This window comes from Leptodactylus fuscus, chromosome 9, assembly GCF_031893055.1.
Source record: "Leptodactylus fuscus isolate aLepFus1 chromosome 9, aLepFus1.hap2, whole genome shotgun sequence".
NCBI classification, from domain to species: Eukaryota; Metazoa; Chordata; class Amphibia; order Anura; family Leptodactylidae; genus Leptodactylus; species Leptodactylus fuscus.
In genome coordinates this window covers 52,078,255-52,092,987 of record NC_134273.1, presented here as the reverse complement: position 1 = coordinate 52,092,987, position 14,733 = coordinate 52,078,255, and the positions used below count along the sequence as shown (strand labels likewise).

Genomic DNA, 14,733 nt, shown 5'->3' with positions numbered 1-14,733 from the left:
TCCCCTCCAAGGTGCAGTCCCATGTAAAGTACTACTCCTGCACCTGCATCCCTGTCCACCATGCGGCGCTGTGTCACTATCTCACTACACGTGCACTCCTCCCGCTTCCTGTATTCGGCAGAGAACTGTAATCCAGGAGACTCCGCCCCTTCCCGCGGACGTCACACCAGCATGACCGTCTCCTCCTAGGCTACGCTGTCCGGGCTGCGACGCTTTAGTGCTGGTTGTGACCATGTGATTGTGCTTGTTGTTTTGTCGCTGTGCTCCGCTGTGGGTGAGTCTATAGCGTACAGTCAGTCACAGACCCAGAGATACAATGAGGCTTCCACATACTCGGCTGCAGTAGCAGAGCGGAGTACATGTGCTGTGCACTTCTGTATATATAGAGCTGAGGCTTTACCAGCACAGCAGAGCATTCTTCATGATGGTCATGGATGTGGCTCTGGTTCCGCTCAGTGCATATGGGCTGCTGTTTGGTCTGATGGGGGTGTCTGTGGTTAGACCTCCAGCAATACAATTTCTCATATCAACTACTATTTCTATTACTCATAAGAAAAACCTGAAGTTCCTCCAGTGAAATCCTTAGGCTAAAGCCCTATGTGGCGAATTATAGCCAGAAAATTGCTGCAGAAATGTGGCTGAAACATGTTGTGACTTTATCTGCAGGTTTTTTTCACATAAAGTCCATAGAGTTTTCTTCTGCGGGCTTTCTGCCCCTATTATACCTATATAGACCCCTCCAGCGTTCCCTACGTATAATTGATAAGCTGCCATTTTAAAAAATGCAGCATTTCTACTGTGGATTTTCTTTCTGCAATGTGTGGAAGGGATAAGCCAGAATCCTGTGCACTTTGCAGGAACTGTAAAACGTAGCGGGTTTTTTTGTCACTGCGTTTTCATAATTCCAGAATGCTACCTTTTTTGCAATGTGGGGCCCCAGCCTAAGGGCTAGTTCACACATAGTTATTAGGTCCAGATTTTGACGTGGGAAGCTGTGTCAGAAACTGGACCAAAATGCGCCTGCCGCGGCTAGCTGTGACTGTGGCTAGCTTCCAACAGTCGCGGTTTTCCGCTCCGGACTAGGCCCAAATGAATGGGCCTAGTCCGGAGGGATTGTCTTGACACGGACGCCGCGGCGGTTTCCGCGTCGATAGGACACGACGCTTCTTTTTTTTTTTTTTTCACAAACGGTAAAATACCGCTTGCAGAAAAATGAAATGACCGGCTCCCATTGATTTCAATGGGAGGTGGTTTTTTAACCTGAATTTTGATGCGATCTTTAATGTGGTGTGGTCTTTAATGCATGACTGATCCACAAGATAGGTTGTCAGTTTATCATCTGTGGGGTCCCCACACCATGATCCTATTCCAGTGGCATCCCAACACTGTAAACTGCAGCAGTGGATGGAGAGCTATTGGAGTCTGGGGAACAGCAGGATGTTTTAATAGATTAGGGGACCCTGTTCAAACTTTTTTGTAAGTGGGTTTACCCCCCCCCCCTCCCACACATACATAATTTAATTTTCCACTGACACCCCCACTTAAGGCCCTCTGCCTCTTCTCCAATATTACATAAAGAAAATACATAACCCTGTTCCCACAGACCTGCAGGCTCCGACAGTAATAATGTCTGAGGTTCAGAACTCATCACACCACCCTGCTACTAACATCATCAGCCGAAAGCTAATCACTCCATGCTCCATCATTTTATTAATCTCTGTGTCCTTAGGACAGAGAGAAAGTTGACATTGCTACTTGCTGCCCAGGAGATCAGGACAGCACCCAAAATGCAGGACTGTCCCAATTGATCTTGGCTATCTAACGGGGCAGCCAATATCATAGGGTCCATTTCGGATGCACCATTTGCCCTATGGTTAAAGTGGTCCTGGACATCAGAAATACACTACCAGCCTGAGAAGGATCATGTGACTAAATACTTGTATTCTTCAAGAGTTACGTACAAGTCTGCAGTATCCATTGTTGTAATTAGAGATGAGCGAACACTGTTCGGATCAGCCGATCCGAACAGCACGCTCCCATAGAAATGAATGGAAGCACCTGGCAGCGTGCTGTTCGGAACGGCTGTTCCAAACAGTGTTCGCTTATCTCTCGTTGTAATGTACTCTTATTCCTTGTGAAAATTTATAAACACATTCCTATCTGAGTGATTATGAAATCTTTCTATTGCATTTTTACAATTTTTTTTTTTTTCTTCACAGGATAATCTCATCTAAATTGTAACTAGAAGATGATTTGTGTTGTGCCAGGGCTGTATATTGGCAGCGCCAGTGATGCTACAGATGTGCCGTCCTTGCAAAGTGCTGGCATTACTCATATACTGACTGTAGACAGCACAGATCAGGACATACAACATTCCTGCCACAAGTTGTTTATTCATCTCCTGGATGACTCCAGTGCAGACCTTCTCAGTTGTTTGCCTGAATGTTTACAGTTTTTAAAAGATGCTCATGGAAAGCCAGGATCAAGTGTGTTGGTGCACTGGTAAGTTGCGGGAAATGTGTCTATGTCTGTAATCCCGTAGTAGCGTGGGACAGTATGTTGCTGGAAGGCATGGAGTTCTAGCATCCGAGCACCTCTCCCAGAATGATATTCAGGCTGATAAATCTGGTGAACACAGGGACCGGGTTTCATGGCTGAAATTTTGTTGTGTGACTGTGGAGTTAGGATAGTCAGAGGACTGACAACTGGGGTCCTGGCTGATTAGCTGCTTGAGGAGTCTTTAGTGTTTAGGTTAGTGCGTACTGTACTTGGTATTGCAACTGTGACTTCAAGGGATGTGACATAACCTGTGAAGTGGAAACTACGGCAGAGTGTGTCATTGCCACTTCAACATTCTGATTCTTGGAAGGAGTTTAGGTGATCAGTTTAATAGTTCCTTAAAATCCCTTTAAAGGGATTCTATCATTAAAACTTTTTTTTTTTTTTTGTGGATAAGACGTCGGAATAGCCTTTAGAAAGACTATTCGTCTCCTACCTTTAGATGTGGTCTCCGCCGCGCCGTTACTCAGAAATACCGGTTTTTACCGGTATGCAAATGAGTTTTCCCGCAGCGATGGGGGCGGGCCCCAGCACTCAAACTGCAATTAGGGCGTCCTCACCACTGCCAGAGAAGTGTCTCCAAGCGCCGCCTCCTTCTTCGTCCGCCGCGTCATGTTCAATGTCTTCTTCTGACGCAGGATCGTAACTGCTCAAGCGCACAAGCCACTGGAAAATGGCCGCTAAGAATACTGTGCAAGCGGCCATTTTCCCGTGACCTTCGCAGTCTGCTCTGCTCTGCTAGAAGTTATGAGCCTGCGCCAGAAGACATTGAAGATGATGCGGCGGACGAAGAAGGAGGCGGCGCTTGGAGACACTTCTCTGTCAGCGGTGGGGATGCCCTCATTGCTGTTTGAGCGCTGGGGCCCGTCCCCATCGCTACGGGAGAACTCATTTGCATACCGGTAAAAACCGGTATTTCTAAGGAACGGCGCGGCGGAGACCACGTCTAAAGGTAAGAGACGAATAGCCTTTCTAAAGGCTATTCTGACGTCTTATCCACAAAAAAAAAATGTTTTCATTGTAGAATTCCTTTAATAAGTTATGCTACAAGCAGTCCCCCTGATATTATAATGCCATAACAGTGCACTCATCATCAGGACATTGATGATATTTAACCCCCTCACCTTAGTGTCATACTATTATATCAGTGCATTAATGCTCAGCACAGTATGACGCTGTTATGTACCAGGCACAGGTGCTGAACAATTTGGTGCTTTTCTTTTAATAAACTCTGTCCACCCATTCAAAGACATGGATTTTTGAAGATTATATTAATGTAGCAATGATTCTCCAAGTGGGCAGTAACCTTATGTTTTTCTATGGGAAAATAAAAGGGTTCCGCCCACGTGGAGAATCACAGCTAGTTTATATGTATTCTATCTACCAGGGGCCGAATCTTTTGAATGGGTAGATGGATCACCAAATAGATCAGTTGGTTCTTGTTGTGCCCCTGATCAGTGTTATTTAGCATTTTCTACTTTGTGGCAGATCCTCTTTAACCACTTAGATGCCTTGATCAATGGCGATACGTCATGTTCCACTATTTTATCCAGTTGGAAATCTTACATATTATAAGCTAAAGGTGGAAATGATATAGAATGGATCCGTGAATTGAAACATAATAAAGCTGCTATGTCTGTTATGTATTCTGCGAAAATGGAAGACATATCAGTGTGAACAGAGCCTTAGCCACTGGTGACAATGATCTTTTTTGTGCATGGTCTATAATCTTTTCAGTACTAACAGCTTATCTCCTGTTCTTTTTACAGCCATGCTGGAGTCAGCCGTAGTGCAGCTGTGATAGCAGCTTACATGATGAACACCACAAAATGTACATTTCAAGAGGCTTACCTTGGACTACAGGACAAAAAATCTGATATTAAGTAAGTTCTACAAAAGATTTCATGAGATAAATCAACATATTGAACCTTAGATAAGGTTAACCTGTATTCACAATGAAATGTCTCTGAATACAGAGTTTGGTAACTTGCTGGTAGTAGTTACCATTTAGGTAGGGGGAAGGGGATTGGTTTGTTTTTTTTTGTTGAAAATGTTTGCCCATGACATGCCATTGGCACTGAATTTCAAAGTAACCTACCAGAAACTTATGAGTTTATTATACATAAAGCGTCTAAATATTTTTTTTCTTGTTTCCTGTTGCTTATATATGTTTGGACTGTAGAAGGAAAATCCACGCCTCCATGTGTTTGTTGTTTTGTTGTTTTTTTTTTTGTTTTTTTGTTTTTGTTTTTTTGTATTTTAAACCCCTGGTGCTGAAAAGCAACAGAACTAACAACTGAGCCACTATGCTGCTTTTGGTTGTTTAGATGCAGACAATGTACAACAACATAGGCCTATAAGCCTTTGGTTTGCATAACTCTTTAAGTTTTTTTCTTTTAGAATCAATGAGGAGTTTGTTAACCAGCTAGCGGTATTTGAAGAAATGGGTTGCGATGTGGATATTAGCAGTGCAAGTTACAAACAGTATCGCTTACAGAAACTGACACAGAAATACCCTGGTAAAGTAGAGAAGGGATTTGCTTTTTTATTTATTTTTAGAATGTATTTTATTTACAACATTTGCTTTAAAAAAAGAGAATATTTATGGTAATGTTTACGTCAGGACATACTAGGATTACTTCATTGCACAGATCTCTGCTTGCTGTGATTCATTGTTTATTTCCAGTTCATGGTCATGTGATGGGCAATCCGTGGTCATGTGATGTACACACAGGTGCACAGATCTTTATAGTCACAGCAATGTAATTAGAGAACTGTCTAACGAGATGTGTTCATCACATGACCATATGAAAAAAATACACTGAAGTTAGGCTGAGCTCATATTGTGCAGACATGGTGTGGCAGCATACTGTGATGTCATGGTTTTACATCAGATCTGTGCGGGTTTTAACCACTTCTGTATAGGGTCAATTTGTGGTCCAGGATCAGACACATTTTCAGGTTTTTTTTTTTTTTTTTTGTATGTTCCGTTTCGAGGGCTATGTCATTTTTATCATTTGGGTTATTCAACTAATTATTAAAAATTTGAATAAAAAGTAATCAAAGCAATAGACATTTCATAAAGTAGTATAACTAAAATTTACACCTGAGCAAGCAAAAAAAGAAGCGTTCATCCTCATTCATAGAAATATTAAGAAGTTACAGGTGTCAGAATATGGCAGTACCCAAGAATTTTTTTTGCAAAGTTTTGATCGTTTTAAGGGATTAAACTGTAAATAAAACTGTATCAATTTGCTATCCACTGAATCGTAGTGAAACAGACTACAGGTGACATGTCGTTTTAGCTGCACACTGTACTCTGTAAAAACAAAGCCTATAAAAGCATCGCAAACTTACTTTTTCTCCAATTCCATCCAATTCTGAACTTTTTTTCTCTAGCTTCCCAGTACATTGTACAGAATAATAAATGATACCATTATAAAGAGCAATTTGTCCTGCAAATATTAAGACCTCATATGGCTGTGTGAACTGAAAAATAAAAAGTTATGAGATTTGGTCAGGAAGGGCTTAAATGACGTTTAAAAAAAATGTCAACATAAAGCAGAGCTATTGTAAGTATTTATTAACTAATTCAGGTGGTCTGTCTGAAAAGCAGAGGATTTAAGATTTTGAAAATTGGGAATGTTTCAAAATTTCCTCTGGACTTCCTATGAAATTCACCTACTCTTTGTCACATTGGGTATTGGTAACATTAGTGCTAAAATGTTGCAAATGCAAACCAAGCTTTATAAATGGTTAAACATCGTGACCGGTTTACTGTATTTCTCTGATTTTCACTTAGAGTTAAAGAAAATGCCGCAGGAAGTATTTGCCTCAGATCCAGCCTCTATGGGTCAAAGTAAAGATGTGTTATACAGATGCAGGAAATGCAGGTTTGTGGTTTTTTGTTTTTCTTTAAAAAAAAATAATAGAAGAGAATATATTGCCCCAAACTCTTAAGCATCTGTCCCTTTATAGCCAAAGCAGTCACAAATGATCACATGTATTACATGCGCTCTTATTTATTTTAATAGTTGGCATGTAACTATATTTAAATGCTTTCTTTACACAGAACAAATATTACAATAATTATCCACTAACTATTATTAGTACTACGAGTATTCTGATCAACATAAACAGAATACAAAAACTGGAGAGTTCTCTCGCAGCTTTGGGGATGCCCCCCAGTGCTGCGAGAGAACTTATTTGCATACCAGTGAAAACCGGATTATATACCCAACAGCGGCACGGAGAAGACATCTAAAGATAGGAGAAGAATAGCCTTTCTTAAGGCTATCCCTACGTGTCAACCAGAAAAAAAATTGTGTTTTAATGATAGGATCCCTTTAAAGTGTAATTTTTTTAATCAAATGTAAAAATGATCAGGAAGGATTTTCAAAAGTAAGCTCAACAACCTTGTCAGGTCTAAGATCTACTTAATGTTTGCAGTTTGTATTGTGAAATCTAGTGGAAAATCCTGTTTTAATTCTTTTTTTTTCCCCTTCATTATATAAATTTTAATGTTGATTATATGTATAGTAATTTTGTTGAAGAGTGTTAATCATATGTGTGTATTGTGTCTGTCTTTTTCTGATCATCCAGGCGTTCTTTGTTCAAGGCCGGAAGTGTCTTGAATCATGCATTAGGTGATGGACCTTCAGCATTTGCACATAAAAAACTGACACAGTTGCAAGTTTCAGATCCTAAAAAGTGCACTTCTTATTTTGTGGAGCCAGTGCGGTGGATGGAGGATGCTCTTTTGGGTGTACTGGATGGACAGGTAAAGGTTGAATCTTAAAAAATTTAAATGGATGTGATAGTTTGCAGTGAAGCTAGGCAAAGGCTTATTTATACCAGGAACTTTATAAAAAAAACTTGTGGAAGTATTTATGCATGCCCTAATTCGGCTTCTTTCCCTATTGGGACTTGCCATGCATATAAAAACTTTCAACTAGAGGTTTTTGTGAACGAGTAGCTCACTAGCTCATGGATAGGTTGGTTTTGCACATTAGAGAGGATCTTTCATGTCATCAGGCACATGTGGTTTTATAGACCACTAGAAAGCAGCTTTCCCATTATGTGCCCCGTGACTGGAGATATCCTTGCCATTATAACGGCAACGATCTCAGCTTACTATACTACTCTATAGATGAGTTTTTCCATTATCACTAATTGCATCCTAGGCTCAGCGGAAATGAGCCCCCTTAGGGTATGTTCACACAGAGTTTTTTTTTTTGCAGGCGGATTTTGTTGTGGAATCCGCCTCAAAATCCACCTACAAAAAAGGGTCCCATTCATTTGAATGCAAGCCGCTCGCTTTTCTTTCCGCTAGCGGGAAAAAAAAGCAACATGCCCCTTCTTCCCGTGGATTCCGTGGCGGAGACAGCCACAGAGCGAGCCTCACTCCAAATTAGGCCCATTCATTCGGGCCTAATCAGGAGCGGGATGCCGCGACGGAATGCCGATGCACTGCGACATACCCTTAGTTTTTGGGTTTCATAGCAACTGCTGTCCTGATAGTTATGCCTGTTCTGTTAACCATCTTTCCCATATCTAATTTCTACATTCTTAGATCAATAATAAGATGGAGTTGATGGATTACATTTGATCTTAAGGAAAGGGGGGGTTCACACAAGAATTTGACATGACATTCCTGAAACAGAAATTTTCTACTTCAGAAATTCAAAGATCTTTTTTTTTTCTGTATGTCAAAAACAGATTAGGATTTTGACACTGAAATTTGTAGAAGAGTGTCACTGGATCTTGCCTTTATTGAGCAGAACCAAATTATAAATTTCCATGTCAAATTTCATGTCGACGGAAGAGGTGTATTTACCGTCTACCATTTATTTAAATATGAGTTGACAGGTGAAATCCGCCTGAAGAATGAGTAGGATGCTTACTTTTCCCACTAACTGAAAAAAGAAGCTTAGCAGAAAAATCAGCTTCTGCCTCCTGTTGAAATGAATAGGAGGCAGATTTCACAATTAACTTCTTATATGTGAACACCCCTAAAACTAACCCCTAGTGCAATGGTTTGTTCAAGTGTAGCTGTATGTACAATAGTTTGCACTAAGCACCATATATGTATGAGATAGAATGGTGCAGCCAGTGGAGTATATTATAGTTGCAATGTCTAGTATTGGAAACCTCTCCAGTCCCTGTTTAGTCTTTTCGCATAAAACGCAATTAAAGCCTGAATTATACAAGAAGAATATTACACTAAACATATATTCCAAATATGCAGTGTAAATATTCAGCAGCTAGCTGTGTGCTAGTATTTGGGGCAGTCTTTCACTGACAAAGCCTCGGGGTTGGGTACTGACATTAGGGCCAGACTGCCATCGGGACCAGAGGCTAGGATGTACATTTAGACCTGGTATACCCACTTTGTTGCTGTAAGGCTAAGTTCACTCTGCCATTTTTAGAATTACAGTGAATGGTGATTGATTCAAACAGAGGGTTCTCTACACCTTTCATTCTGTCAGCTTTTCAGTCATTGCACTTATGACTTATCTGGAAAACTGACAGAAAGAAGGTAGCATGAGCGTAGCCTAATTCTGCGCCTGCTGAATCCCAGCAGCACAGCAGTTCTTAGCCCTACAGGTAACTAATAGAGATGAGCGAACAGTGAAATGTTCGATTCGAGTAGCTGCTCAATACTCGACTGTTCGATCGAACTCCATTATAGTCTATGGGGAATAAATACTCGTTTAGGGGGAAACCAATGTTCAACTAAGGAGAGTCACCAAGTCCACTATGACACCCCAGGAAATGATGCCAACACCTCTGGAATGCAACTGGGACAGCAGGGGAAGCATGTCTGGGTGCATCTAACATGCCCAAGTCACTGTATTATGTCGGGATCCCTGTTAGCTTGCAATATGTGCGAGCTGACTTTTTCACATAGGAATGTATTGACCAGCGTTGATTGGCCGAATGCCATACAGACTACAGCATTCGGCCAATAAACGCTGGTTCTATCGGAGGCTCGTCTGTGAAGAGGTGGAGTCTAAGATCAGACCAGAATGGAGACTGCTGTGGACCGCTCTTAGACTTCGCCTCCACCTGGTGTTCGACTCGAATCGAACATCTCGAACAGCCTGATATTCGATCGAACATGTACTCGAGCGAACGCTGTTCGCTCATCTCTAGTAACTAACATTCTGTGGTATGGGCACGGTTATTGTGGTCTGTACTGTTAGGCACAGACATCTCCAGCCCCAGAGCACATATCGGCTTTCTAGTGGTAAATAAAACTGCATATGTGTGAGGACACGAGAGGTCTTTTTTAAGCCCTTAAGGGGTTGTTCAAATGACCTGTTCATTTATTGAAAATGCATTTCTCCTTTTTCACTATAAACATTTTTACATTTTTGGGTCGTACTAGTTAATGTTTGATGTATATAATCTTGTAATGCTTACAGCTTCTGTGTCCCAAGTGTAATGCCAAACTGGGCTCCTTCAACTGGTATGGAGAACAATGTTCATGTGGTCGATGGGTCACTCCAGCATTCCAAGTACATAAGAACAGGGTGGACGAAGTGAAGCCTTTGTCAATCCATGGAACATGAGGAAAGTTACACAGACTGACTCTGATGTGTATGGCTAAATAAAACAAAGTTTGTTTTTATTATGTAAATTATCTGTAAAGTTTGCTTACCAGCTCATAGTTCCCACTGTTAATAAAGCATAACATTATATGCTTAACAAGCTAATTGTTTTTTTTCTTTACATCATGTATACATTTTACCCTTCTCTTTGTTGTGGATCAGAGAGCAAGGTCTTCTATATGTGGTGAATAGTTTGTTAACCCTGTTCTCTGATAAGCAGGAGCTAATAGAGGACTGTGCTAAAGTTTATGGACACTACTGTTGCAGCAGCAAAAACTAGCCAGCAGGACGTCCCAAAGCAGATCTGACATCTGAGACCATCAGACCCAGTCATATTACACATAGAAAGTAAACTTTGTAAAGCTGACAGAAGGGGAAAAACAAAGTGCACTTATCTGTGTAACCAGAAAGCACACCGCGTTTTTGGAAAAGTTAAAAAAAAAAAAAAAAAAAAAAAAAAAACCTTGACACACTACCCTGCATGCTTTATATGTTGCAGTTTGTGTCCCACTTACCACACATATATAAAACTATTCAGTTTGTTCGACTTAATTTTCTATCAAAGTTCACCCTAAAAAATGTAGAACAAAGTGGGGCTGACAAATAGAAAATTCAATTCATTTTGACAGAAAAGTAAAGCTCTTTACACAGTGCTGCAATGAATACAGTTTTTAAGGTTTTATCTGATATTCAACCAAATTGGGGCAAAAACAAAGGATGGTGTTAAATTAGCAGTACTTACCATTCAGCTCTTTTCTTACTGCTTCCCAACCACTGGCCTCAGCAGAATACCCAAACATGGTACCTGTTCCACAGAGCAGAACTTCAAGAGAGAACGAAAGACCGCTGAATGTCAAGCCCAGCAGGCTCCTGAGTGCCAGGCAGGGAGAATACCAGCTGGAGTTAACCTGAAGTTCTAGTGCACAGAACCAGGAGTCCAGTGAGGCAACAACATTTAAAACCTGTCCAAAGCATTTGCCTGGTGTGGGAAAAAAATAGGGAGCTGGCATGTTCTTAGAAAAAATTTGCAGAGTAAATGGACTTTGTATTTAAGACCAGAGTTAAGAGACAATGATCTGGAAGTGTTTGCGACTCTTCCTCCAAGGCAAGGATTTGGGACTATGACACCATTAAGCAAGTGTTAATTTAGAAATATAACTTCACCCTGGAGGTATATTACAAAAGATTCAGGACTCTACAACATGAACTCACCGACAGCTACTCATATGAGGTAGATGGCATGAGAAACAACTTTCAGCAGTGACTAAAAAATTATCTTTTTCTACCATTGACGATCCCGAGAACCTGATGTCCAGGTATCAGTTGTTGCATGTCTAATCCATGGAAGTGCAGCACTTTGTAATGAACTGGGAACCCAAGGATGCAGCCCAAGCAAAACAATGTCTTTGAAGCCATTCACAAACCAACAGCAACTACCAACATCATCTCCCCTTTCAGACTGCTGATCTAGGCTTTATCCAGCCTCCATGCCTGCTCATGATTTTGCGCAGATGTTTTGTGTGCAACAAAGAGATTGCACAGTACCATTTGCCCTGATCTTATTCCCCGTGCCCAAGCCACTTGTTTCTACACCAGCTTTTTTTGGATTATGGTCATGACAGGTGGGTAGCAACACTGTTGCAAAACTGGGGCAGTACTGGTACAGTATAGTATATTTAGTTACATAACTTAAGGTGTATAAAGTGCGGTATAGTTTACACCCGTTGTTGGAAACCTCTGTGGCATATTTTGCTAGCACGGGACCTGCAGGTATTAAGAGAAGAGTGAGCATCCTTTAGTACTCTGTTACTGCAATAACATAGAGCTCACCAATGTACAGAACAAGGACCCTGCCTGCTATAGTGGTGTGCTCCTGCTGTGTGCATCATGCAAAGGAGAGAAGTCCAGTTAGCAAAGTGAAAGTAAAAAATAACAGGTACATGTTTGGATTACTATTCCTGTTAATGCAGGCATTTGGGGTTATTAATTTAGTTTTAGCAACTGTGTGTACCTCACATTAATAGCTTCACATAATATATGATACATATATAGGGAGGTACTAATAAAGGACCTCAATGATGAATATAGTTAATTATTACCTCCATGTCTCTCACATATCAGTAATTCTTATGTGAATCGCTATTAATGTGAGATGAGGCACATGGAGTTGCTAAACTGTAATGCACCTGACTATGCTTTTTAGGGCGGAGGCCGCCTCAGTTTCCGGACCAAAAAACGGGTAGCTGCGACTTGATGCCGCTGCAGTGCACGGGCATCCAGTTGCGCACTCCGCTCTGGATTAGGCCCAATGAATGAGCCTAGTCGGAAGGAGGATGTGTCTTCAGGTGGATTCATGAGGCAAATCCGCCTGAAGAATGAGCATGTCTCAAACGGCTCCTGGGAAAAAGAACTCACCGGCTCCCATTGATTTCAATGGGAGCCATCTTTTTGATCAGAATGTTGAGGCGAATTTGGCCTCAAAATCCTGACCAAAAAACTGTGTGAACTCAGCCTAAGGCTGTGGCCCCATGTTGTAGAAACTCTGCATTTTTGTTGCAGATTTTGCTGTTTTTTGGGGGGGTTTTTTGAGCCAAAGCCAAGAATGGCTACAAAAGGAATGGGAAATATCTAGGAAGCTTCTTATAAATCTCCCTTCTGCTCAATCCACTCCTTGCTTTGGCTCAGAAAAATGCAGCAAATTCTGCAACCAAAAATAAAAGCTGCGTTTCTACAACGTAGGGGCTCAGACTTGGGTCCCAAGGGATGTCCCACAGTAAAAAGCACTGGTTTGCACCGGTTTTGGAAATCGAAGCATGTCCACACCACGGTTTTTACTGCAAAGTGGGCATGGGATTCCCTAGAATTCCATCCACTTTGCCCTGAATGTAAAATGCTGCGATTTTTCTCATGGGCAAATTGCGGTGCGTACGTCCCATGGGGCCCCGGCCTCACGGTGTTTCTTTTCGGGTGGTGACACACTGAGTACCTACATGCGATTATGGGGATAACGTCCATCCTTAGGGAGAGACCACCTTTTCAGGTGTGTGGAGACTTATACAGCCATAGTTGCTCCACTGCAAGGGAACATGGGAGGAATATGCAAATTTGTCTCCCAAATTGTAAACAGGGAGACAGTGCCTCTGTTATGCTGCCCTCTATGGGAAGCACCCTGAACATCATGCCTGTAGAGGGCAGCATAACAGAGGCACTGTCTACGTAGATGTGGTTATAGCCAAATGCAGTCCCTGGGCGCCAGCGCTGTAACTTTTGTTGTAAGTGTGACACCCATTAATTTCTGGCTATTGTTTTGCCGTTACTGCACGGCAAGGAATTACATGTGGCTGAAATTAGTCTGCGTTTCACTTACAGAAAAGTTGAAGGGATTCTACCATTAAAGCAACTTTTTTTCTAATTACCACGTCGGAATATCCTTAAGAAAGGCTATTCGTCTCCTACCTTTAGATGTGGTCTCCGTCGCGCCATTCCTTAGAAATACTGGTACGCTAATGAGTTGTCAGCAGCAATGAGGGCGTCCCTCTTCTTCATCTGCCTCCTCCACTTGTCTGTCGTATTCTTTCTTCATCATGTCTGATGCCTGTGCAGTCGGCTGCAATTGCGCGCATGCGCAGTACGCTCCTCACATCTTTGCCGAACAGAGTGTACTGCGTATGCTCAGTAAGGTCCGTACAGCCCTCTGACATGCGAGTGAACTCATCCAGGCGTCGGAGGGCTGTACGGACCTTACTGAGAATGCGCAGTACACTCTGTTCGGCGAAGATGTGAGGAGCGTACTGCGCATGTGCGCAATTGCAGCCGACTGGACAGGCGTCAGACATGACGAAGAAAGAAGACGACAGACAAGGGGAGGAGGCAGATGAAGAAGAAGGACACCCCCATTGCTGCCGAGACCTCATTAGCATACCGGTAAGTACCGGTATTTCTAAGCAACGGCGCGACGGAGCGGAGACCACATCTAAAGGTAGGAGACGAATAGCCCTTCTTAAGGCTATTCCGACGTGGTAATTAGAAAAAAAAGTTGCTTTAATGGTAGAATCCCTTTAAAGTACTGGGGACTGGATGCAGTATCCAGGTACATAGCGTGTCACTATCCTACAGGTGTTACCTCATTCTGCTCCTTGTCACATACATTTACCACTAATTATACATCACACATATACTTACATTGCTTCTAATGGAAAAGTACAAGTGTAAGAAGGCAAATAGTGGTAAACGCACGTGACTAGGAAGCACAGTATGGCAGCACCCTATGCTCCAGTTTGTGGAATATGACTTTAGTATAGAGGTTGTCATCCTTACAATTATTGCATGGCACTCCGAGGACCTCATCTTTGATTTTTTTTTATTTTATTTAATTCTGCACGCCGAACAAAAAGGTTGCCTGCCCCCGGTATACACAGGTACATAACATAAGGTGTATACAGTGTAATATAGTTTAGTATACACGGTTAAGTAGTGTAAGTTGTATACATAGCAGTATAATATACACAATTACATAATGTGTATACAGTACCGTATAATGTACACTGTTACATAATGTGTA

General features: G+C 41.7%; 1 protein-coding gene across 1 annotated transcript; it reads left to right on the top strand.

Moving 5' to 3' along the window:
- The first annotated feature begins 203 nt into the window (after positions 1 to 203).
- DUSP12 (dual specificity phosphatase 12) lies at positions 204 to 10,262 on the top strand. The gene is made up of 7 exons (XM_075287641.1): positions 204 to 274; positions 2,220 to 2,502; positions 4,329 to 4,442; positions 4,960 to 5,078; positions 6,362 to 6,452; positions 7,162 to 7,339; positions 9,987 to 10,262. The coding sequence occupies exons 2-7, from the start codon at positions 2,249 to 2,251 to the stop codon at positions 10,131 to 10,133; spliced, it is 903 nt and encodes a 300-aa protein (XP_075143742.1). The 5' UTR covers positions 204 to 274; positions 2,220 to 2,248; the 3' UTR covers positions 10,134 to 10,262.
- The last annotated feature ends 4,471 nt before the right edge of the window (positions 10,263 to 14,733 follow it).

What these genes read in the sequence shown, in the direction of transcription:
- DUSP12 (XM_075287641.1), top strand. Translation starts at nt 2,249, where the DNA reads ATGATTTGTGTTGTGCCAGGGCTGTATATTGGCAGCGCCAGTGATGCT. An exon ending in TCAAGTGTGTTGGTGCACTG is followed by an intron (nt 2,503 to 4,328) that starts GTAAGTTGCGGG and finishes TTCTTTTTACAG; the next exon opens with CCATGCTGGAGTCAGCCGTA. An exon ending in GACAAAAAATCTGATATTAA is followed by an intron (nt 4,443 to 4,959) that starts GTAAGTTCTACA and finishes TTTTTCTTTTAG; the next exon opens with AATCAATGAGGAGTTTGTTA.